Source organism: Botryllus schlosseri, chromosome 8 (genome assembly GCF_051294905.1).
Source record: "Botryllus schlosseri isolate E-star chromosome 8, Bs_hap1, whole genome shotgun sequence".
Taxonomy (NCBI): Eukaryota; Metazoa; Chordata; class Ascidiacea; order Stolidobranchia; family Styelidae; genus Botryllus; species Botryllus schlosseri.
This window is the reverse complement of record NC_137243.1, coordinates 18,000,091-18,024,342: the sequence shown is the minus strand read 5'-3', so window position 1 is coordinate 18,024,342 and position 24,252 is coordinate 18,000,091. Positions and strand designations below refer to the sequence as shown.

At 39.4% G+C, this 24,252-nt stretch overlaps 1 protein-coding gene and 1 long non-coding RNA gene across 3 annotated transcripts in view; one reads left to right on the top strand and one right to left on the bottom strand.

Moving 5' to 3' along the window:
* The window catches only part of LOC145445123 (uncharacterized), a 45,019-nt gene that overhangs the window by 4,723 nt on the left and 16,044 nt on the right, over positions 1-24,252 (top strand). The gene's annotated exons all lie outside the window — the stretch shown is intronic.
* LOC145445516 (serine palmitoyltransferase 2-like) lies at positions 259-24,251 on the bottom strand. Of its 2 annotated transcripts, XM_080323701.1 has the most exons (12): positions 24,116-24,251; positions 23,388-23,561; positions 22,706-22,860; positions 21,807-21,866; positions 14,972-15,120; positions 12,072-12,252; positions 11,873-12,016; positions 10,133-10,352; positions 8,378-8,455; positions 7,823-7,998; positions 3,791-3,920; positions 259-3,011 (listed from the first exon to the last, which is right to left on the bottom strand). In XM_080323701.1, the coding sequence occupies exons 1-12, from the start codon at positions 24,227-24,229 to the stop codon at positions 2,943-2,945; spliced, it is 1,650 nt and encodes a 549-aa protein (XP_080179827.1). In that variant the 5' UTR covers positions 24,230-24,251; the 3' UTR covers positions 259-2,942. The 2 variants fall into 2 exon arrangements, with proteins under 2 accessions (XP_080179827.1, XP_080179828.1); XM_080323702.1 differs by lacking the exon at positions 21,807-21,866.

Below are 24,252 nucleotides of genomic sequence, written 5' to 3'. Positions count from 1 at the left end.
GCTGGAAACCGTTGAAGTATTACGCTGCTCTCAATTTGCACTTGGCTGCTGCATATAATTGTGCCTGCTTCATTGAAATATAACCGTCAAAAACTCAAGTCTCTTGATTCAGTTGAGCCTAGAGGATTGTAGCCATCCTCTCTGACCGTTCGATAGAACTAGCCTACGCCCGAATTGCTACAAATGTAACGCCACCTCAATGCATTTTAACAAACCTTACCTACCACTGCATGACGCAGGAAGAGATAACAGGCATGATAATTATGCACATCATTTACAAGTTTAGTACGATATAAACGGAGTAGATTTACGATCATGTTAATCAACACAGTATTACAAATGCATTACGTAAACAGCAATCAATAACAAGTTGACATTATCATCATGACCCTGCGACTGCAAATTATTTTTGAAAAAAAATCTTCTGATATCAAAAATTATACATTATATATATATATATACAGGCACTATCAAATGGTGACAGAATCACACAGAGCCTCACGCAATGAGCAACAAAAATTTAAATCTACATCATTTGTGACAAATGCAAAAATGATCACCAATGAATGTACATCTGACACAAGGTTTAAACAACAACACAAAGAGTCAAACATTCGTATGCCCTAAATAAGGGTGCAAGAGTACAAACCAAAAGCTTGGACTTCAACATTAGAAGTTTGGAACTGTAGTGACTGCTTTCTTACCGACGAGGAGTTCACAGCATTCGGCCACTTTAACAATGATATAAAACTTCTTACTGTCACATCATTGCTATTTTGATGCCCAGAAATCACAAATTATCACTGCTGGACAAGACTACAATGTCAGCATCTCGCTAAATACCATTGCAACTCAACTACAAAACACTTGAAACGGGCGTCATCGCTCGTGCATTCACAAGAATGTCAGGCATGACAAGCATCAACCCTCGTAGAATCATAGAATCTTTGTTGACGTGCATATCACATACAAATTGCAAAACCCTCCACTGCCACGAGACGTACAAAAACATATCTCGTACCATGAGAGCATCACACGAGTATCATGTAAAATCAAAAGCACAATGTATCATTTCAAAGGGTGACTACTATTCTCGAATATCATCTGGATTTGTACACTTGTTAGGTAATAACATTTACAAATCTCGAATGGGTCTCTACGAGATAGGCACACGGGCTGCAATATTTTCCAACAGGCTGCAAGTGAATACAAACGGGTGCTTTTACCGATATCGTCTTACGTGCTGTATCAATAATTTGAAGCTAGGCCTACCAAGACACGATCGATAAAAAAGAAAATACCATTTTCATACATTTTTAATATCAAAACTGGACGGACTAGGACGGGTCAAAGAAAAAAATGTATCATAAGCTTTGAAAATATTCTTTATGTGACAATTGGATAGTTCAAAAGAGAGCGAGGGTTCGTAATAGCGTGCTGTGGAACGAATTGTTAATTAGTAATTTCAGTTCCACCAGTCAAAACACCATCCAAACAAGGCCATAAGAGTATTTGGAACTTGGGGAAGTCCAGTCAGCATTAATTTTTTACTTTGGCATTCATTCTCCATTTTGGAGTAACTGCACGGCATCATCACAATGTAGCCTTCATATGCCATACAACTTGAATACTCCAATTTATTTTGGGATGATATTTTTCCCATGGTTATACTGCACATGCAAGTATAGATTAAGTACATTCGAATTAACCATAATGGGAGCAAGGCGTCTAACCAAATACGAAATACCGTACCAAATTTATATGATGAAGCAAAAATTTCGCTGTTTCAAAGGCGGTGTAGATAAATGAAGGCTTTACATTCGATTGCTTCAACCCTAGAGCGGTGATAGCAATAGGGAGAAGTATTAGGAGTAGGACCAGCTCGCAAATTGCATCAAGAAAATTGGCACAAAGATGTAACATCTGACATGTATAAAAATTTAGGTGCAATAACTTCGATACTAAATGAGAATTTAGTTCAATAACTTCAAATCTCCACAAAATGATCATTGACAAACCCATTGCAAATATTGTGAATGTCACTGAAAATGGTGTGTATTGTTAATGCATCATAACAGACCGGTGGATGGGTATTGACTTTTCACGATGTGTCTTTCTATAAATAGAGAAAAAATAATGACTAGTGAGGTTATGTTCAGTTTTCATACATGAATCAATTAGTTCAATACAACAAAACAAACGGATGGTGCACAAAGAACGAAAAAAATATCTCATATTACGCCTATTACCTTGTGCATCTGTTTAACATTTTAGTTCATTAAATAATGGAGGGAATCACGAGGGAATATCCGGAATATTGCAAGATTGTTTGTATTAAAGGCTAATATCCAAGATTCAAAAAACGCATTCAGTACAAGCATTGAGAGTTGCTTGAATAGGCTACATTTCCGAGAATTCATCAGGGTTGGCGTAACAACAAAATGAAGTTTAGGAACTCATATTTCATAGTACAATTTCCAACATTGTGGGTCTTAGTTTCGATTTCTAATAATTACGAGAATCATTCCGAAAGAAGATAACCGCGAGACTGATAATTGGTTTGGCCGAATAATGAAAAGAAATGTTAATCACATGCCCCAATCCCGTACTAAAAATAGAGTTGAAATGTCAGTGTTCTATCATTGTCAAATATGGAACAACAAATTGACACCAAATCGACACATGAAACATAATACCTGCCCTACAAACATAGCGTTGCATATTAGCTCGCAAATATCTTGCGAACTATTGAAACATGAACTAGATACATAGACCTTTTGTTGGTGACCGTCAAAAAGTAGGAACACGAGGTCATAATGTCAGGGCTGCACATGAAACGGCGCATCTCTCTCGAGCAGAATGAAATAGAAATGAATAGTGCATGGTAGAAAGAATCAAAGTTACACGCAAATAGAAACTGAGCTCCGAAAGGGTACCGGTGCTTACGAAATCTTGGATTTGGAGTATTTCAACTTCAACACATCACCAATTTCGTTGATTGCGTCAAGGGTCTGAAAAAGAATCATACAGTGACTGCTGAATTGCAAGATAACACAGGACGTTTCAGTAGGCAGCCCTCGAGAGGATTAAAATCCGTCAGAATGAAGATAATAATAATGTCAGAACAGAGCAATTGATGCATTAATTAACTTTCAGCATTAAAACCATCTCACCGATCAGGCAACTCACAGATTTAGGCAAAAAACAGACTTGGAAACTCACAGAAATATTCGCTATTCTGCTTCAACGCCCTCTTATGGGACATGACCAATCTACAGATTATACTGTCACAAAGCAACCAACTCAAAGCCATTTGAGGTGATTTTCATTGTTTTTGAGATATTGAGAATCATAGTCAATGCTAATATTAGCCTCTCTTACTATAGGCCTAGAATCTAGATAATAAACTAGGGATAAATGCGAAATACGTGACTGCAAGGTTGAGCAGCCTAGCAATTTCCCGTAGCTTTGTAAACAAATACCGATATGGTGATCCTACAACTTGCGGCCTGAGCGCAAAATATATTACAACAGGTCTTGAATGAGAGTATTGCCAGTAGTGCAACAGTCCATATCAGCATTTCAGCATATTGTCCTGAACAATTGGCACGCCGCAATATAATGGCCGTAACAATGACCTATCGGGGTGCATCGGTCATTCGCAGCAATGCTGATTTCTAACCGTATCTGGGCCTACAACCATGCAGCCGGGTGTTGCGAATCCATCCACAGGCTGGTAACATACACTCGTAATGTACGGGTCGAAAATATATCAATTCACAACACTCACATCTTGCAATTGCTGCTCGGTGTGCGCTGCCGATATGCAGAAACGAGCCCGCGACTCGACAAGCGGGGTGGCGGGGAAGCCGACCACGACAACTGCGAACCCACGTGCCAGCATTTCGCGACTGAAGGGCCTGCAAAGAATGGCAACTCATTAGAATTCAAACATGACACTTTCAAAACAAAGTTAATATGGTGTTCATTGTTGGCAGGGCGGCCGCGTGGCCACAGTTGTATGAGAGTCACAAGTCTTTAGACCAGTGGTTCTTAAAGAGAGTTCACATAACTCCAGGGATTCGCTGCAGGTCAAGACACACACTCGACTTACACAGCAGAAGTTACACTGATTTGCCAAAAATATTGATTAGGTATATAAATCTTTTATTTTGTTTCAACGGTTTCTTCTTTTAACACTGTTGTTAATGTGCAGTTGTTTTGTGTACTAGTATTCGATAGGCTAAGTAGCGTTTTAGATGTATAATGTGGTGAACTGGTTGTTATTATTTTTGTGGATTGGCGAAAATGTGGGGTTCGCTGAAAGCTTGTAGATTAACGTTAGGGTTCGCCAGGTTGGTAAAGCCTAATAACCACTGCTTTAGACTTTTAGAAAGAAAAAGTGTACAATACTCAAACTCTTCTTATGACTGTGACCAATGAGATCAGGAATTTGAAGAGTGACAAAATATTCTCACACAATACCACGACAGCAATCATTTTTGAAACGGCAATGAATAAGATGCTGTGTACAATATAGTTTTGGCTGCACTGATTAGATATTTTGAAATCCACGACACTATACACTACGGCCGGTATGGCCAACCTTTTTGGTCGAAGGGCCACACGCAATTTACGAACCATTGCGCGGGCTACTAGCCGCGCTAAGCACGAAAATTCTTCGAAGTTTATAGGTCAATAATATTGTTACTTTCAAGAGTATATGTGGGTCTGCTGTATATCCCTGGGCTCAATTTGCAAGGACAGGACTATTCGGGGCCTGGACATATCGATATCGAAAGCTTCGGCCAGCATGCGTCAACCATTTTGCGCCTTGGTTTCATCGTCGCCGGTCTTTCTGCGAGCGCAAACGTAAGGTCGCATGTTGGACTACACTTTCTCTCGCAATTGCGAATATAGTTAGACTCAATTAGGCGTTTTTTTCATCTTCAGGAGGGGGTAACAATATGAAAAGTAAGAAATCGAGTGACAACATATTGCGCGAAGGGTGAAGAATATTTTTGCTTTAGATCAGGGGTGGCCAATCTTTTCAGCCCAAGGGCCACATGAGATTTCCGAACCATTGCACGGGTCACTTTAATGTGGATGACCTTTCTTTAGTCATCCGATAGGAGCGACCCGGATTAGGTAACGGTGAAAACAAGATTTACATTATTACGAATCAGAATCGATCACAATATGACATGAAAACTCTGTGTGCAGTGTGCATCCATCTCCTAGTCGCGCAAAGCGCCAAATTTTTTCAAAGTTAATGAAAAATGAGTTCGGTCAAAAACAATGTTACTGGCATATATTGCGGGTCGCCTCGGTATACCGCTGGTCCAATTTGGCAAGGACAAGATTATTCAGCGCTTGGACATATCAACATCGAAGATTTCGGCAAACAGGCGTCTATCATCTTGTGCTAAGGTTTTGTCACCGACTAGCTTTCTGGCTGGACCCTGGCTACGCCAATACGTTGGAGCTGATATTTTAGTCATCAATGTCCCAAATTTTGCGGTCAGGCTAGTCAAACTTTTGGCTGGCTCTGCAAGTTCACCATAAATTACCTGAGTAATTTATTTTTCGATATTATAACTGTAGTCACGTTACTACAATGGCTAATTTCCAGAATTACTTCGCGAGCCAGTCAGAACCTTCTCGCAGGTTGTAATGTACGAAGATGTACCAAAATGTGACTGGCCCATGGATCTGCCAATGCGTCGGAACTGATATTTTAGTCATCAACATCCCCAAGTGTTGCGGCCAAACTAATTAAATTTTTGGTAGGCCTTGCAAGTTCACCATCTGGGCAAACCATTTTTGGCAGGCTACTATAACTAATTTCAAAAATGACCTCAGACAATCAGATAGGGGTACGATTCGGCCATGACGTTTGCATAAGACAGCTTCTAATGAAATATTCATCGCAAAACATGAGTTTTTACTGAAAATGCTACCCGGTACCACATACATTATGCGTTAAACCGTCAACGTAGTGTACAGCGCAACAGACATAATAGGGCGTTTACAGCATCAATCAATCATAGTACCCTATGTTTCCAGAATGGTTTGAAGACAGATTTGACGAGGGGTTATGTCTGTGCGATATCATTCGTGCTTGTCTGTACCAGTATATTTGTGCCGTATCAAAATAACTAGTCTTGCATCACCCATCACCAGGCCTGTTTATTTTTGGATTTCTCCAAAAATAACAAAAATAGCTTAGTTTTGGATGTTTTCAAATTTTTATTTTTGGAGAATCTCCAAAAATAAGAAATGAAGGTGTTTTTTAGCACTAATACTACGAGAAAACTTCACCGAAAGTATGTTGTTATCGTGTATTCATGTCCTTCCTGTCTTTGACCTGGAGAATGCCCTCCAAACAAAAATCAGTGAGTGACGCCCGGTAGAGACCCTTCACCCAGTTGATTTTCGAGAAATCGGCTTCGACCGTCGCAGTTGTGGGAAGCATCGAACCATATGGGACCAAAGAACTGTCGGATGGCTTAAAACTCTTCAATATTCCAAGCCTTTTCATCCTTGCAAGCGCTCCTCAATTATGCGCTTCAAAGTGACGTCCGTTTTGGACCGGAGAGGCATGCATGGATTGGAATTGGTCTTCGATATTCTGTATCTACTGGGGTGTCCACTTGTTCGACAGCCCACCCTGGTATTTGTCGATCAATTCACTGAGCTACAAATAAAGTAACCTATATATATGTATCACTCTTGTTTATATTATTAGAATCTAAAAGAGCAAGAAGTTTTTTTTCTGTCCTGCCTACGAGGTTGCGCCACTTGGTGTGGTAGACTGGGCAGAGCCCTTTCATTATCGGCGACTTCAATTTTCTTTATGCCTTATATGCAATAAGGCTTCCGGCTGCCTCGAAAGTGGAGTCCTTCTCCTCTATTCGTCGATGTTCTCGAGAAAATCGAGGACTGCACAGTGCACAGTTCACACCCCTGATCCTCCACAAAGTTGCGTGTCTCAGTGAACTTGATAGCCCTGCACCGACCAGAGAACCTATCCCGTCGCGGGTGTCATTGTCCCAGTCCTCTGTTGGACACCGAGATCGAAGGCGTTCGATCAAGCGATGTAGCTCATCCTGCTGCTCCACGATAAGATGGTCAAGTCCCTGAAGATTTGTGACTGTGGTGCTCAGCTCTGTGGCCATGCGATCGAGGACGATCAGTTGGAACCACCACTGCAGCGAAGTTGCACAGGCCGGAATTTTCACGCTTGTAATCTTGATGAGTTTGGTACGGTGTCTAGTCAACCAAGTGGTCGCCTTCTTAATTGACAACCAGCAGGGGTCAACAAACTTGGGCGCGTACTTTTCATCTCCTGGACCAAGTACTGTAGCCGTCTGAGGTAGCCATTCAGTCCCATCATCGTTTGGACGAAGTGATTGTTGTAGAAGTGGCGGGATTCGGCCTGAACCACAAAGTCCAGCGCGCACCACACTCGCACGAGTTCATACCATGCCGCCTCTTCAACCCTTGTCGCCACGCCTCTGATCCTTCCAGTGAGTAAAAGTACTTTTAGCGTTTCGGAGACCCCCTCCCTCACACACTTTCCGTTTGTACGCGTGTTTTTGTGAGTTTCCTGGTTGTTTCAGCAGCATTTACTCTGCTCTGACTCGTTTATATTACTAAAAAACTTGAAAAAACATCATCCAAAAAAAGCTTATTTTTGGATGTTTTCAAATCTTATTTTTGGAGAATCTCCAAAAATAAAACCCAATATCCAAAAATAAACAGGCCTGCCCATCACCCATAGTGAAGGGGAGAAGACATACCAGACTCCGTCGGTACTCACCCGAGCTTGCCGGGCATAAAAACCATCATGGGCACAACCGGAGAATCGTCGTTGCCGTACACAATAAAGCCGGCCTTTTTGAGACCTTGCCGGAACAATTTCGAATTTCTCGCCAACTGCTTGATACGAAGATGGCCATCATTCGGGTCGTCGATTTTCTCCAAGCACGTCAATATCTGTATATTTAAAATGCAATCATTGCAAATAATGACACAATAGATATTTTATCACCTACACACAACTACTTTAATGCATGTAGAAACAGTTCCAGTGTAGCGAGGATTCAAATGGCAAAAACAAACCAGTTGGACAAGCATGTATATCTATAGAGCCTACTCACTGACATTGGTATTCCCACAACGACACCAAACAAAATCCCATCACCAGAGCATAATCCTAGTATTGTTTTAAAAATTCCCACGCCAGATTATGACAAGCTAAATTCATAAGTGCTTTGACAAAATCTACAGGGTGAGATGTAATTCCATCAATACAGGGAACTGAAGGCAATCTTTGCCTTGGAGCGAATATAAGATATCTAATTTAATTACAGACCTGCTGACATACAGAAGGTGCCATTGAAGTCGCGTAATAAGTCGAGTGTGAATGTTTTCTGAGGTGTTCCACAAGGTCCTGCAAAATTCACGAAAGTGCTACCAGCCATAAGGTCGAGTATTTGTCAAACGGCTACTATATTCATGCTGTACTTGGCATGAGAAATCGTATTGTATTCGAAACTTTCAAATCTCCGATTACTGTTATTTAAATTCAATGCAATTAATTTATGCTATGTAACCATGGATGTGTCCTAAACTGGTGAGGAAATTTGCCTCAATTGAACCCTTGGAAATCAATTTCCGCATGATTAAGTTATATATATATTTGAATACACAATTACATAAACAAGAAATAGCCTACACCTGTATGTTGAGACAATATCCAGCATAACTGCTAAATACTGTTAGCCTGTGCCCTTTTGCACATGACTCTCAACTGTTTTGATGGTTTCTGTATGTTTGTTTAAACTTAAGATCTTTTCACTGCTGAGATTAATATGAGTAGTGTTTTTCCCAATTTGAATTACCCTCTGTCCTTTGAGTCACTTTCTGTAACTCCAAAATTAAATAGAGCTTATTGTTCCTCATAGAAGAGAACAAAAGAAGTGATTCTTCACAACAATGCCTTTACAATGAAATGGGCGGGCGGCATGCCTTCGTCACGACCAATTACTAATTTTAATCAAGTTCACAGAAAAGGATTTTGGCATATGCTAATGTTACTACGTTTTACGATAAAATTCCACTGCCAGCTGAAAGAACTGTATCCATAAGCGACAAATATCACGTTAAGTGAAATTTTCAATCACTGGCGTAACATAGGCCCTTTCTATTCTAAGTGAACGACAGGTTCATCACAATGTGACCTTTTTGTTTTATGTAATATGTCAAAAAGAGCAATTAGCTTCTCCCACATACGAGGTGTAGGTCGTGCTCATATTAGCCTTATAAACCTTGAGTTACACCGAACCAGTGGCTTTAAATCTAACTGATTAAAACAGTGATATCCAAACTGTGTGCTGCGGAAGATTCTCACGTGTGTCCCGAATCTTTTTCGGAATTCGGGAAAAGAACTGTACAGATATTTAAACTACGGTTTTATTAGACGTTGTGGTCCACAACTAGTGGAAAACTAAGATCTCATGATGAATCAGTTCATAAACAAGAAATCATCTCGCCAATCATGAGCATACTATCTCTGCACTTCAGCTTGCAATGCAACATTACTTCCAAGAACTAGCTGCAAACGACGTTAATAGTCAATCCATTTGGTTTTAATGAATCAAGCAATCCCTCAACAGAAGACTTCTTCGTCTTCAAGACGAACAGCTCATTGATTTACAAAACGTCCCGATGTTCAAAACATTGTTTGCACAAAAGAAATCGGACGAATTTGAACTGTCTGCTTCCAAATCCCAAGTCGATGCAAACACAATCAAAATTATATTGCTATTTGCATCTTCATGGCTATGTGTACTGTACATGGCTTTTCTGTTATGACTGAAATCAAAAGCTGTAAGCGAGAGAAACTGCTAGGAATTATTTACCAATGCAATGTCGTTTCAGTCGTATATGTTCTTACAAGCACGCACATCCATATCGTTAGCAATTGAAAATGTAGTTATTTCATAAAGCACTGCATGCCATCAGGTGAAACAGTTCGGGAATCACTAGATTACAATCAATATCATGAGCTTTCTTAATTTTCAAGCGTGATGATGAAAGATTTGAAATTGATCTTAAAAAATCCCACCTTTGTTCCGCCGATATATCCGCCAGCGGCACCAAAGCTCTTCGTGAAAGTACCCATCATGACATCGACCTCCCTCGGATCGATTCCGAAATACTCCGTTACCCCACGACCGCGTCTTCCCAAAGCGCCGATGCTGTGAGCTTCGTCCAAATACAGGTAGGCTTTGTATTTCTTCTTCAAAGCCAACACTCCCGGCAAATTCACGATGGACCCTTCCATGCTGAAAACAGACACCCAGGGAATATAATATCGAAACTGCATATAATTTAGTTTTAGATTCACGTCCCGCCATTGCTATTGTCATGTGTACCGTAAGCGGCAACCATTACCATTCTTAATGAGATGATGGAGCTTGCAACTACCAGAAAGTCTATGTGCAGTAAGTGAGTTCTTTTGTTCAACTACCATCACTAAAGTGGGATTAGAATTGAGCCATCTTCTAATGAAAAGTCAGACTGTTGTTTCCAGCCATGCAATCCTGGACCGCGTTATGCGCTATCAATTGTATTAGCAGTACTACTTGTGCATGAGCTATACAACGCATTTTTGCATGTATATTTAATTGCATATTCGTTATTTGATTAAAGATATGGTCCATTAATCTGTTTTAACACAGCTCGCAAAATGTAATGATTTTGAATGATCGCTCATAACTCGAAAATTCAATATGATTCGAGGTGTGTGACTTGATTCGAGTCACCTTCGAAAATCGATTGACTTGACTCGACTCGAGTCAAAATGTGCAATGACTCGAGATGACTTGTGACTTGATTCCAACACTGTGATCAATCAGTATCAACCATTAGCTGATGGACGCTAATACGCAATTTATTGCACAAGAGTCAAATTTAAATGAAAAACTCCCATGTTTTGATATTCCTGAATTTGGTTATTTATGGCTCCTATGCAAGGAAATAAGCAAATAAACTGATGGGTCATGGGTCGAGTTTGACCCCACCTCGCCGTTTGCGCGACTTCACACCAACTTTATGATCAAGGACAGTGGTTCTCAACCTTTTTCACTTCTCGAACCGGTAAAACTTCAGAACCAATGTTGCGGACTGGTGAACTTTCGAAAATCAAAATTAATCCTAAATTTAATTACAACAAATGTATGCAACTCAAATGTAATATTGGAAATTTTATTTAATGCTGCCTCCTTGAAATTTGATATTTATAAGTGGTTCCGTTGTTCCTTACTGAAGTTTGAGAGAAATGGACTTTGACGTTTACCTGTATTATGATATTGTTAAGTGTCGCTTGATTGCACTGTCGGAATTTAACGAAGTTTCTTTAAAAGTCTCCCTAGATTTCACGTATAACTTGTCCACAAAACGAGTGGTACAGTACTTTTAAACGATTTCGTACAACAGTTGCACCATTGCAACGTATCTCCAAATTAGTCCATGAGCTGTCTGTTGCGACACCATGCAGACAATATGTTCCAAACTTATAAATCAATTTCAAATTTGATGTTTTAGACAAGCGTTCAAACTTTTTGCATTTGGGAATTGAGATATAAAATTATGATATATTTGGCAGGAAATTTTCCACGGTCCGGCGGTTAAGAACCACCGATCTAGTGCTAAATATGGCCCGCTTTCCAAAAAGATTTCTAGCAAACATATCAACACGCATATCAACGAATTTATTCACTTTGAGCTTTTCAACTGACTCTCAAAACCAAATAGTGGGCCTATATCGTTTAAAATCGTTCCACAGCACACAAATCCTTCCTACCTGTACACCCCTTCCACAATAATCAAGATCTTCTTCCAAGGTCTGTGCGTACGCGGCTGGCCGGTGACGATTGCGTCTCGCAATTTCTTCTCCAAATCCGCGATGTTGTTGTGCTTGAACACTCTCGTGGTGGCGCCAGACAATCTAAACCCATTGCAATATCAACAAGTGCCATTTGACAGCGTTTTCAATCAAGTACCTGCACCCAAGAACCAAAGATGCGTGGTTCAGCTCATCGCTGAGAATCAAACAGCCTTTGTTCACCAGACAAGGAATATTCATGGAGTTCGTGGCGAAACCCATTCCGAAGCAAAGGCACGAGTCCACTCCTATGTAATCGGCCACTGCATCTTCCAATTTTTCATGGATGTCCAAATTACCTGAATAGAATTGCGTCCATTATAAAAACTGTTTCGGAAATCACAGAATATCTCCGTAGTGAACGACAAGCAATTTTGTTTTTGTAAGATATCTAGAATATTGATAGTTGAACATCAACTGGTAATACGGTCCCGTGCTAGTGGCCCAGTTGTTGAGTATACAATATAGGCCTACAGCCAATTTGCAGGTCAGAGAATCAAAGTTACTGCTGAGTAAGTATGTGCAAGATACTATATATGTTGTTTACTTACAGAATGCTCAATGGGTTAACCGAAGACAAATATTTTGAACATGAAATGTGTATCCAAAGTTCAGCGATCGGTCCAACTAAGAAACAGTTGTTGATAGTCAAAGTACAAAGATATCACAGCCTGTTTCATTACAAAAATAATCAGGTTATCTCAACACAATGATGGACATTAATATTTAATACCCCTGCTAGAATTAAAGAATGAATAAATTAGCTTTTTAACATGTGAATTTCTTTAGCCCAGGTTCTATAGGCTAACAATTCCTACCATCGGAAATATAGCAAATTCACTGAACATCACACAATAAATATAAACGATGTTGCTGTCAGGTGAGCTCCCTCATAGGTCATTGTGCTATCCAATATTTGATGCAATAAAAGTCCACGTTGATCAAATAAAGATTGTGTTGATTCAAAGGAATAGCGTTGCAGCTGCATTTACTAAGGCAATGTGGCAATGAGAATTGACAATTCTAAAACAGAGCCTACTAATTGATAAGTGCTGTGGTAAAGTGACAGGTTATACATTTAAAAAGCATCAATTCAGTAAGGTAGAAATCTGCTGTAAATTATGCTCCCTATTACTTAGTTTCCAGGTTAATTTCCATTGGTACCGGCAATAGAGCATTGAATTTTTAGTATAATACAAACCGATTCATGACATGCTATTGTTATGAAGAAAAAAAGCTTTCGGATTACATCAGTACACACTATGGCTGTTCTAAGCTTATTTTCAAATTTTACTGGCTACTTGACAAAGTTGCTGGATTAGGCCTACCTAAAAAACGCTGCACACCAATTTGTGCTTAATTACAGCCAGTGGGAGCAGAGTTATTGTAGTAGTAAATTCTAGATTTATTAAAATAGAAATGAACATAAAAATTTTACGAATTTCACTGGCCACCTTAAATTGTTAGGTGGTCTGAAAAAATGATGCACAACAAACTCGGCTAATTTCAACCAGTAGAACCGAAGTTATTGGAGAACAAAATTTTGGATTTGAAAAAAATAGTGGGCTTATTCATGGTGGCAAATTCTTCGATTATTATAGAACTACCGACCATGAACACTATTATTTGAGATCTTAAATTTTGAACATCAATAACTTCGCTTCCGTAAACCGGGGTAACTTTGGACTTAAGGGTAACTTTGGACACAAAGCAGTAAAAGATTTAAATGGTTATTTATGGAAAAGGGTTGCCGCTGGAGGTCGAATTCTTTTTCATGTGGCATCAGTACCACAAGTAGTCTCAATAGAAGGTGGATTCGTTTCACTACAATATAAACTTGACCCAACATTGATAAATTAATGGCGGGGGTCAAATTCTTCAAAATTAATGGTCATTAAACTTTTTACAACCAAACACAGATAGCATGTGATTCACAGATTCAAAACTTGGCAGCAGATACCTCTAAGCAGTCTTAATCCATGGCAAAAATCTCAGTGGGCTCATCCTTAGATCAATACAGGAAAATGTGATGTGATGGACAGTGGAAAATGTGATATTTAGAGCTCTGGAAAGTGGCTGCTTCATCTGTGTCAAAGTGTATGGTCAACTATATTCCTTATTACCGGCCAGATGGCTTTTTAAATGTAATGAGAAGGCTAATAAATTATGAGTTTGCCAAAATATGAAAAAATGGGTAGGCAATGAGCTCAGAGATTGCAATTGGGTGTAAGCTACTTCAAAAATTTATCACATACTCCTAAAGATGAGTCAGCTGAATATGGGATATCGTAAATTACGACAAATATGTCCATCAGAGGACATAGGAAAGGGAAAGTGTATCTTTTAAAGAACAGTTATATATTTGAAATCGGAAATAAATCAAGGTAACATGTTTAATGTTTGCTGTCGATTGCTGACACTGCCAGTGGGATACCCTTTATCACCATATGTTATTTATAAGTCCCAATTGCCTTCATAATTGCCTTCATAATTGCCTTCATAAACTACCTAATTTTTTTTTTGGGGGGGGGGGTGGATTAGGTAAATCATGCAATAGGCCAGAAATATACTATTTTGTTTCAGTTTTAGCCACTGCTCTCATCAACTCTTACCAAATAAGCCTCATTTACGAGGTTTCATAAACAATTGAGTGTGAAGGCATACAATAAACTACATTGTCCAAAGTTACCCCACATGCAGGGGTAACTTTGGACACGGATAATTTACAAAAATAAGGTACTTGTTTATGACCATGAAGATTTTGGATTAGGTAATTCTAATCTTTGCTCCATGACCCGAAAAAACACAAAACTTGCCTCCCCTACACCCTAGCATTTCCGAGATACAAAGCGGAATTGTTGAAAATTGTCCAAAGTTACCGCGGTTTAGGGTTCCACTGGTTGAAATTGAGTTAAAATTGGTGTGCAGTGTATTTTTAGGTACGTTAACACAACAATTTCATCAAGTAGCCAGTGAAATTTGAAAAAAAGTTATTTTTGAAAACCCCCTACTACACACCCATTTCCATTCTCGAGCCACACACTCCCGCGCCGTACGTCTTGATGCTTTCGATGGCGTCTTCAGAACATGGGCCGCTGTTTTCAGCGAAACCCAGATAATTGTACGAGCCCAAGTTGGTGACGTCTTTATGTACTCCGCCAGTGTGACTGCAAGACAGGACCGGCAATTGATAAACAGTCTGACGGTAAAAATTGACATGGGTGTGCTGGTGTGCTCAGAGGCTGCCGCTGATGAGATGGCAGGTCGAATTCATCACTGACGTGTTTGTCGGCAGCACTATTTGCAGATGCATGTTGCTGATAGCAAGTTATCTATGATTGTATTTCATTCACATGCAAAACACAAGCTGAGATGGTTAAAGAAGTTACTTATGTTACTAAAGCGTAGTCAATATGTCAAGAAATCTCTCCTAAGTGCTTAGTTTCATAAGTAGCCTGCTTCATTGACCAGATTTGAAAGGTACACTTCAACATGTCAATTTCCAGACCTGATAGATTACAGAGAAGTGCAAAAGTAACCGCCAGTGCTTTTACACTTGGAAGTCTATTCATAAACTACGTTCACACGAGACACTTTTGTCACACAAGTCAGATTGATCAAATTCAGAACTCAGTATACAGCCTAACCATCTCAGCTCAGCATAAATTGAACTGTGAATAGTAAGTAGTATGGCGACTGCGACTGTTGAATCAGGCACTACATAATTAATGGTTACTGAACTTTGTGATTTGGATCACTTGAAACAAGATTGCAGACGCGGATAACATCCACCATGAGCACTTAAGCAGGTACCCACAACTGCCTACAGGTCATGTTACACAGCAATAAGCAAAATTCAATGGGACAATATTTGTTGCAGGGCAAGCAGTTCTTTCAAACAACTAACTACTACAACCTTAGTACATATTCTACATGCAAAAGGGATAGGTATTCATACAGCATATAGCCTACCAATTAGGCCTACCGGATCACACAAGCACGCCTAATCAATCAATTCATTCCAGCAACTACTACAAACTAGAACTATATCATCCTACTACTACAGGTCTTGCAGTCTTTGTTTTTAGTAATAATATTATAATATATTTATGTGTATAGCAACTTTGTTTTGTTCTAATTTATTGTACAATATTAAAAGCAATGTTTCAGCCTTCAGCACACTGAAGTTAATACTTGAACTGTAATGCAGCTTCTTACTTAGTACAGTATCAAGGCATGAGATAGACGATTGATTATCTCTTATCAAGTGTTGTATTCAAAATGTGTGGATGACTAGCATATCTCAATGACTAGCGTATTTCTTCCTATTGCATACACCCTACAGCAGTGGTTCTCAACCTTTTTGGCTTCGCGGACCCCTTTTGACCGTCACGGACCCTCGCGGACCCCTCAAGTTTTAGTTCAATTTTAGCTCTATTATGGTGCAACCTTCATCTGTCTTGTGCAAATATGAACTGTAGGCTTGTGATACACAGCAAAATAATGATTTTTATTGAAGATAACATCATACTATTTATGTAGAAATTGGTAGACTTTCATCATTTCAAAGCTAATTTTGCTGCTGTTTTTTTTTGTTGAAGTAAGTGGTCGTGTCTTGAAAATCTGCGTCTTCGTTTTGATATGAGCGAGGAGAGCGGAAAACCATTTCCGCAAAGATAGATGGAGGCTAATGCAATATTAACGCATAACGCTTCCGACGATACTTTTGATGTGATCGCAACATTTATGGCACCAAAATGAAGAAACACACGGACCGCGGGCCGGATTCGGCCCGCAATGGCATTTTGATCGGCCCGCAGAGAGTTTCTACCGTCAAAGTGAAATCCTAATTTACAAATTTTATGCTCCAAAGAATGGATCCAAGTTTTCTAACCAGAAAAATACTGTCATGAAACGACTTGTTCTGTTCGGGTTTACATATAAATTTACGAGCAAACATTTTCGAACATGAACAATTGAACATTAACAAGACAAGGCTGCATACGAATATAACTGGTGATATTAATTTCAGGGTTGGAGCGTAATGCTTTGATAGCAACGAAACACTCCCTAGTCCTTTTTCATAAAAAAAATCAGCTTTGTCGATAGGGCATCCGCAATAAGAATGCGCCAAATCTGATAGCCGAACTTTAGAAGCAGGTATATCATTGTCCGATTTATGACGAGTGTCAGCCGAAAATATTCGGGCCTTCATTTCAATATGATTATATTATTCAATTGTATATTAAAGTTCTGTACCTCCAAGAAGCTGTTCCCTGCATTGGGACAAATTATGGAGATACTTCAGAATTTTTTTATTTCAAATGACTGTTCACTTATTTCAGTGGTTCCCAACCTGTGGTACTCGTACCACTAGTAGTACGCGAAGGTCTTCCAAGTGGTACGCGAGTAGATTCTGTTTTTTTTTCGACCGAAGGGAGTTATTAGTTAAGGTGGGGTTGAGCACAAAGATTGTTCTCCAGTAAACTTCAGGCTTATCGTGGCCTCCTCGTAATCGACTCTGGCTTTTCACGCTATTCCCCAGCTGCTAATTTTCCCTTCTACATGGGAGTGCGAGCAAGGATTTTCATGTCCGACGACTATCAAGTCGAAGAAACCCATGCCCATGCATGACTTCCGATGCGCTAACATATGCCACGCATCGACCAGCTAGTGCAGTGGTTCTCAAACTGGGAGCGCAAAAGCATCTGAAGGGGGGGGGGGTCGAAGCTGCGAATAACTGAAAAATCTTTTCACGCTTCGAGCGATTTACCTCAAATTCATTGTTTTTGTTCTGTGTGTAGTCCTAATTGCATATTTAAGAATTCTCTTATCAACTGTCATAACCTTCCATGCCATAAAATTATTCGTTGGGATTGCTAGCATTCTGATCGCATTTTGTGATATGACGATAAGGGAGCGCGAAATATTTCACTATCATAAACGAGGGCGTGTCTAAAAAAGTTTGAGAACCGCTGAGCTAGTGGAAAATAAGCAAATGCAGCCATCGCATGAAACAATTGACGTCTGTTGTTTGCTGTTATTTCATTATTATTATGTTGTTATTCTTGTGACTGGTGGTGAGAAAACAATTTCATGCATCCTAACAACCCTGGCTAATAATGCTTAGTTTAATAGTATTTACTATTCCGCCTCGCATACGTCATTATGACGTCATAAACAATGGAAACATTTTTGACATCCTTCAGCGCGCGTAACTTATGTAGGTGGTACGCGAGCACTGCATAAAACCTGAAAATGGTACGTGGGTGAAAAAAGGCTGGGAACCACTGACTTATTTGATGAGACTGACAACTTCAAATCGAGAAGGTTTCGCAGACATTACGAAGTCACCCTGATAGACGTTACTATCTTCACATATATAGATTTTATATAATCCATCAAAACGTCTCTAAACAGCAATATGTTTGTATCAGCAGGTTACTCGAAAATTGGCAATGAAAATGAGTTTCCACACTACCATAGTCCATGTCAGACGATTATTATGATGATATGAGTCATGAGGTTTTAGCAGTTGTGGTGCGAAACAGTCTCATGCTTTCTCAAATTAAAAAATAAATTAAAAAATTAGGTTATCAAACATTTTAAAAATTTAGAGGTCTCGCGGACCCCCTGAAATAGCTTCGCGGACCCCTAGGGGTCCACGGACCCCCGGTTGAGAACCGCTGCCCTACAGGGTATGTGAATTATGCAAGTGGTGCTTATAAATCAAAATGTTAACTGTTGATAGACTACTGAACTAGTATGATAATAATAATCAACAGTTAACATATTCCACATTGCAGGAAAATGATATTTCACAAGACCAGATTACAGATTGCACTGCTGGCTTCAATCAACTGGTTGACATAAGGTAACTGGTAACATTCAGTTGAAGCTACAGGCTAGGCGCTTGATTGCACAAGCAAACAAAGTCAGAATGAGAAAAGTTCAGACATTTAACATACCAGGTTAAATCGATTACTTCAATTGATCAAACATACATACATACATCCGACCCAAGACATTGAGCAATGAAGATTTGTCGTCAGGAACGAGCCTTAACTACTATATATAATAGTTTAATACAGCATTCTCTGCGATCGCACACCCACAATTCATAGTTGTCATTAATGAGGAATGTTTACATGCTCTTGACAGCAAAATTTACTCTTCTTTAACAAAACCAAATTTTAGCTCAATTTCATTGGTCAAGAACGGATATGTTCTCATGAATTTTTCTTGTGATTTTCGAATACATTCTATTCATTGAAAATATCAGAAAGGGTGTCATATACATAATACACTGACTAGACTACATTTTGCAGAGCGCAAGGCGGGCATATGATGAATCACAAAGCAAATGATGAAGTAACCCTACAATAACTATTACTGGTGATTCGTTACAAAATACATGGCAGTTGTGTCTGTATTTTATCTGCGGTGCCTTGCAGTCAATAAGAATTCACGTAATGGTCAAAGACTCAAACTAGGCACTAATGTATCTACATGCAGCGTACTGAATCTGAATTGAAATTGAAGAATAAGTGTTTTAATTACCAACCAAAAACTATTAGTGCAAGTAGAAATTGAATAGTGAATTATTTACTAGTAGTTTCCAAAAGTAGCCTTAGACCAGTGGTTCTCCACCGCCGGTCCGTGACGACTTTTCTGCCGATCCGCGAGGTATATTAGGATTTTATGCCTTAATTTCAAGATGCAAGATGATGAAGGCTTGTCCATTGGTAAAATAATAAAACGTCAAATTTCGAACTGATGCAGAACTTCGTGAGGTAGGATTATAGGCCCAGAAACATGATAGATTTGACTCGAAGTCCAAGCTGTCTCCGGTGATTCGCTAAACCACATAATTCGTACGATCATTCGTTTTCGATTCATTCATTCATTCATTTTGTGGATGGCCAGGTATCGCTGTTGCCAGGTGGTTTCGTGTGGCGCATTTCACTCGTAGTAGGCTATGGCTTGTAGCAGTGGGAAATGAACAAGATAGCTGAACAAGGTGATTGGTCCTGCTCCAAAGCGCTTCATCTCTGGATATTGTCGAAGAGAAGAATATTATTCGAGTTGGCGCGGTCGGTTATAATCCACGGCATTCGGTAGCCTGTGTTTATCTGGGCAAGTCAATTTTACCTCGACTCAGCACTCAGCAGACACTACCGTAATGTCACATGAATGCCATCATAAACATATTTCATTACGAACAAAACCCTTAAAATGTCGCTCTCTGGTACAGAGGGGGTAACCTGCGACCGTGCAAATATAAATTTTTGCGGCCGTGGACACGCAGTTCAATTAGTATGTGTTGGCGGCCGTCGACAAGAAAAAAGTAATATCACGAATTAACTCCCGACTTTTTGAGATATTTTATTTAATCTTGAAATTTTCTTCACGCTACGCACGATTCAATGCGAATTCTTTTTTCGATTTTAATATAGTCGTAGCGCCCTTTGCAATCTGAGCACCACAAAACAGATGCGAACAGTGGAGGAAGATGAATCACCCCATATTGAAATACCAACTTGGAATCTTGCGCTCCTCACGAAAAAAATTTGTTTCTGGTCGTTTGAAAGATTCCAATATCTTTCCACTATACCGACAATCCTGATGGGAGGTCAAAAATAACAATACGTAACAAAGTTACAATAATATAGGGTTATTTTATGATACGTCCTCCTCCTTTTCGACTTTTTTGAAAGTGTCCTCGGAGGACGCCCAAATGCCCTCTTTTTTGAAAGTTTTGATTAAATGTATGTGATAATTGGACTGAGATATAGGAAATGAGTACTCAAGTAACACTCCGGCTGGTTGTTGGGGAGTTCAGTCAGAAAGATGACCTAAATTTTCGAAATCACTCCTTCCATGCACTCTACTGATGAATCTGATCGCATTGGTTGAGAAAGGATAAGTACTTGATAGTAACTTGTGAAACTACGAATATTATTGACGAAATTCATTCGTGAATCGTGAAATGTTTTCACGCTTCGCGCGACCATAACCGTTCCCGGTACTTCTTCTTAACATTATCACTATGTAGCGATTTTGGTGCGTATAATAAGACGATATGAAAAGTAGATTAGTCCGGAGTTCACCAGAAATGGACAAGGTCAGTTCAAAATAGGCATTTCGCGTTCATTATGACTATGTCCTGGAATGCGGACGTAGGCCAAATATGTAATCGAAATGCGGCCGTGAATAGAAAAACGGTTGGCCACCGTGCTCTAGTAGGCCTACCACACTTGCAGAAAAACGGCTGCCTACATTACATTTTGGTTTGATTTCAATTTTGTAAGGTCTACTGGTCCGCGAAGTGAAAAAGGTTGAGAACCACTGCCTTAGACTATAATATACTAACGGTTTTGCAAGTAGCTGGTGACAACTTTCAGAAGAATGGAATTGATCTGTGTTAATGGGTGATCCACTTAGTTGATATCAGAATGCTACATTTAATGGCTGTGATACACATCAAAACGGTCAGGATTTGAGATATAATAATTACATTGCAGAGTTGCTGAACCCAAACGTAAAATCTCTTGAACAGTGCATAAGGCATCATCCTGAATAAATACAAAGTAAAAGTAGCCTTTAAACAAATTACAATAGTCCACACTCTACTTAATACATGCAGGGACTACCACATCCGCTATCAGTAGATCAGAGGCTCAGAGAAAACACATGCTCAAATGCACAAAAATTGGCTAAGTCACAATAACAAATTGAATAAGATCAACAAACTCCACTTTAAATTGAAATTCAAGATTAAACTGGAATGTGTCTGATTAATCTATAACTCGATTTCACATCATTCTAAGCTGCACTCCACAAATCATATTACTTATCCATATAAAAATGAGTGTCGGATTTGACAGGTGGTCTTCTTGTGCTTTTGGTGCAGCTGTTTATGCAGGAAGTACAGTCACAAATAGGAAAGAAGCAGGAAACAGATATATATAAATCCTAACAATGTAACCAAACAATTTGAACAACATCTCAATCCTAAAATTGTCAAAACAAATAACAGACAGTATACATTTAGTTGACAAGATTCAAAAGTAGGCTATTGGTTGATTGATGGGTTATCTGGGTACCATTGTGACAATGATAGAGTAAGCCTACCTTCTTTTATTTAGTTCCCCACAAAATCGAGGCCAACTATGTTCACAAGGTCTTACACGTACACTGATATCCGACCAAATTGTTTTGATGCCAACAGTCAATTGAATCTTAGGCTGTTGTTATGTTTACAAGCCAAAAGAAAGCAAGTAACGCAACTTCAACAGATGACAGCAGTTTATGATGAATCTCAAAATTTGATGCAGGCATGACGAGATTTACAGAAGTTAAACTACCAGTACATCTGAGATTGTGAATTCTGGCCTTGAAATGAAACGTAACACAGTCATAAAGCTTGCTACAGACAGTTACAACGGTGCGATTACAGTATTCTTAGAATACAGCCCATACAATACAACAATACATAGCACACATTCTGCATAATTGTGAAACAGAACAGGCACAGAACAATTTCAATCTTGCGCAGAAGCAATGGCTTAATGTGTGTAGCATAATGCTAATTGTCTTCGCATGATTATATTTTTTAAATAAATAAACGATGGACAAACCACTATTGAATGATGCTACATAAATAATATATATTATCATCTACTGTACCAAACAGTCAGTACAGGTACCAAAACAATGCCACCGTCGTATTGTCTTAAACAATATACTTACGCAACAGTCCATCCAGAGTCTCGACTTTGTCGTTCAACAACATCGATTTTGGCACCGGGAACGCTGCATATTGGTCGGTTGAAACAATCTCTTATTCTGATGTAGACGTTTCGGGTGTAAAAGCTCTCAAAACTCGCATACAATGGCACAAAATCCTGGAATAAAATGGTAATGAGTCTTAGCAAAGTGATGAGTTGGTTTTTGAAGGGGACAAGAGAGTGGAGAAGAAGTTTATCCGATAAGAGGCATAGGCTTATCTGAATAAAAAAAACTGGCTTTGAAAGAAAAATTAGACATTTTTCTAGATTGCTTATAAACAATGCCCAGGCCAGCACCAGTGCCCAACACACATGGGCACTAGGCAGGCCAACAGATTTTTATTTCTCTCAAGGCTACAAGGGGTAGTAGCTGTTCTGGCTTCAAGCAGGAAGTGCTGAATCAGCATTGTTCTTATAAGTGTCACTGACTAGGTCAAACATATTTCCGAATTGCATTTCCGAACCAGGACTGATACCCTTATACTGCCATCAAGTATGCAAATGTTAATGTAAAATTTGTTGAAAAACAGATCACTAGCCGTGGTGAAACTTGCAGTGTGTCATTATAGAACATGTCTTTTTGAGATCAGAATAGAAACATCACAATGAAAGTGTCTCACAATGAAAACCAAGACAAAGCTTACTTTCATATCGTCTCTCTCACAAGCACCAATTGTTTTGTCCAAGTTATTGTTCCTCATGAAATCCCGAATGAACCCAAACAGAGTGGTAACTGCGTAGCTGATGTACGTGAGAATAGCCGGCATGATTGGTGTGGACTCAAATTCTTCTTGAAACACCTTGTCCTGTGCTTCCTTCTATTTTGACAGGAAGAAATGATTCAATTCGCAATTTAAAACAATGTTCGATAATATTTTGATCACCAAGCATCAACATCACATGAAATTGTTTGTCCTAAACCAAAATGCTGCTGCAAATAATCGCACGTCACACCTCCAATCATATTGAACTCAAGTTCAATAGCATTGGATTTGTAACTAATGCAACTCCCCTAGGACACTTTCATGTGTCACAAACAACCTATTGCACTCTTGTTCTCCAGCATGAAGAAAATAGCTTTCTATTGTCAAGGATTGATAAGGTCACTAGCTAGAGATCATAAAAAGGTCCAGCGTTCAGAGACAGCGATCACCCTGTAACATTCATTTCTTTACAAATGTGGATTACCATCCTTTTCGACTCTTTGTGTTTGCAAAAAATTAGGCGACTTTGCTTTTCCAGGCAATTTGCTTTCAAAAGAAATCAATTTGCTGCTCTTGGTAGCGGATACATGCATGCACCACCACGGCAACAGTGCATGGCAGTGTCTTAGACGAGGCTTCAACCAGATCACATGAAGTTTAAAAATTACCTGCTTTCCATTAGGACCATCACCGTGGCATTTCCCGTTGCCGTTACTGTTGGAATATTGCGTCGTTCCATGAACCCCATTTCCATTCGTCACACCGTTAGTAACAGCCACCATGGCTTCGACAATGATTAGCCTAC

Excerpts from the sequence above, each read along its gene's own strand:
- LOC145445516 (XM_080323701.1), bottom strand. The coding sequence starts at position 24,229 with ATGGTGGCTGTTACTAACGGTGTGACGAATGGAAATGGGGTTCATGGA. Across the intron at positions 23,562-24,115 it reads ATGGTCCTAATGGAAAGCAG|AAGGAAGCACAGGACAAGGT; the intron begins GTAATTTTTAAA and ends CTGTCAAAATAG. Across the intron at positions 3,012-3,790 it reads CCGAGCAGCAATTGCAAGAT|ACCCTTGACGCAATCAACGA; the intron begins GTGAGTGTTGTG and ends ATTCTTTTTCAG.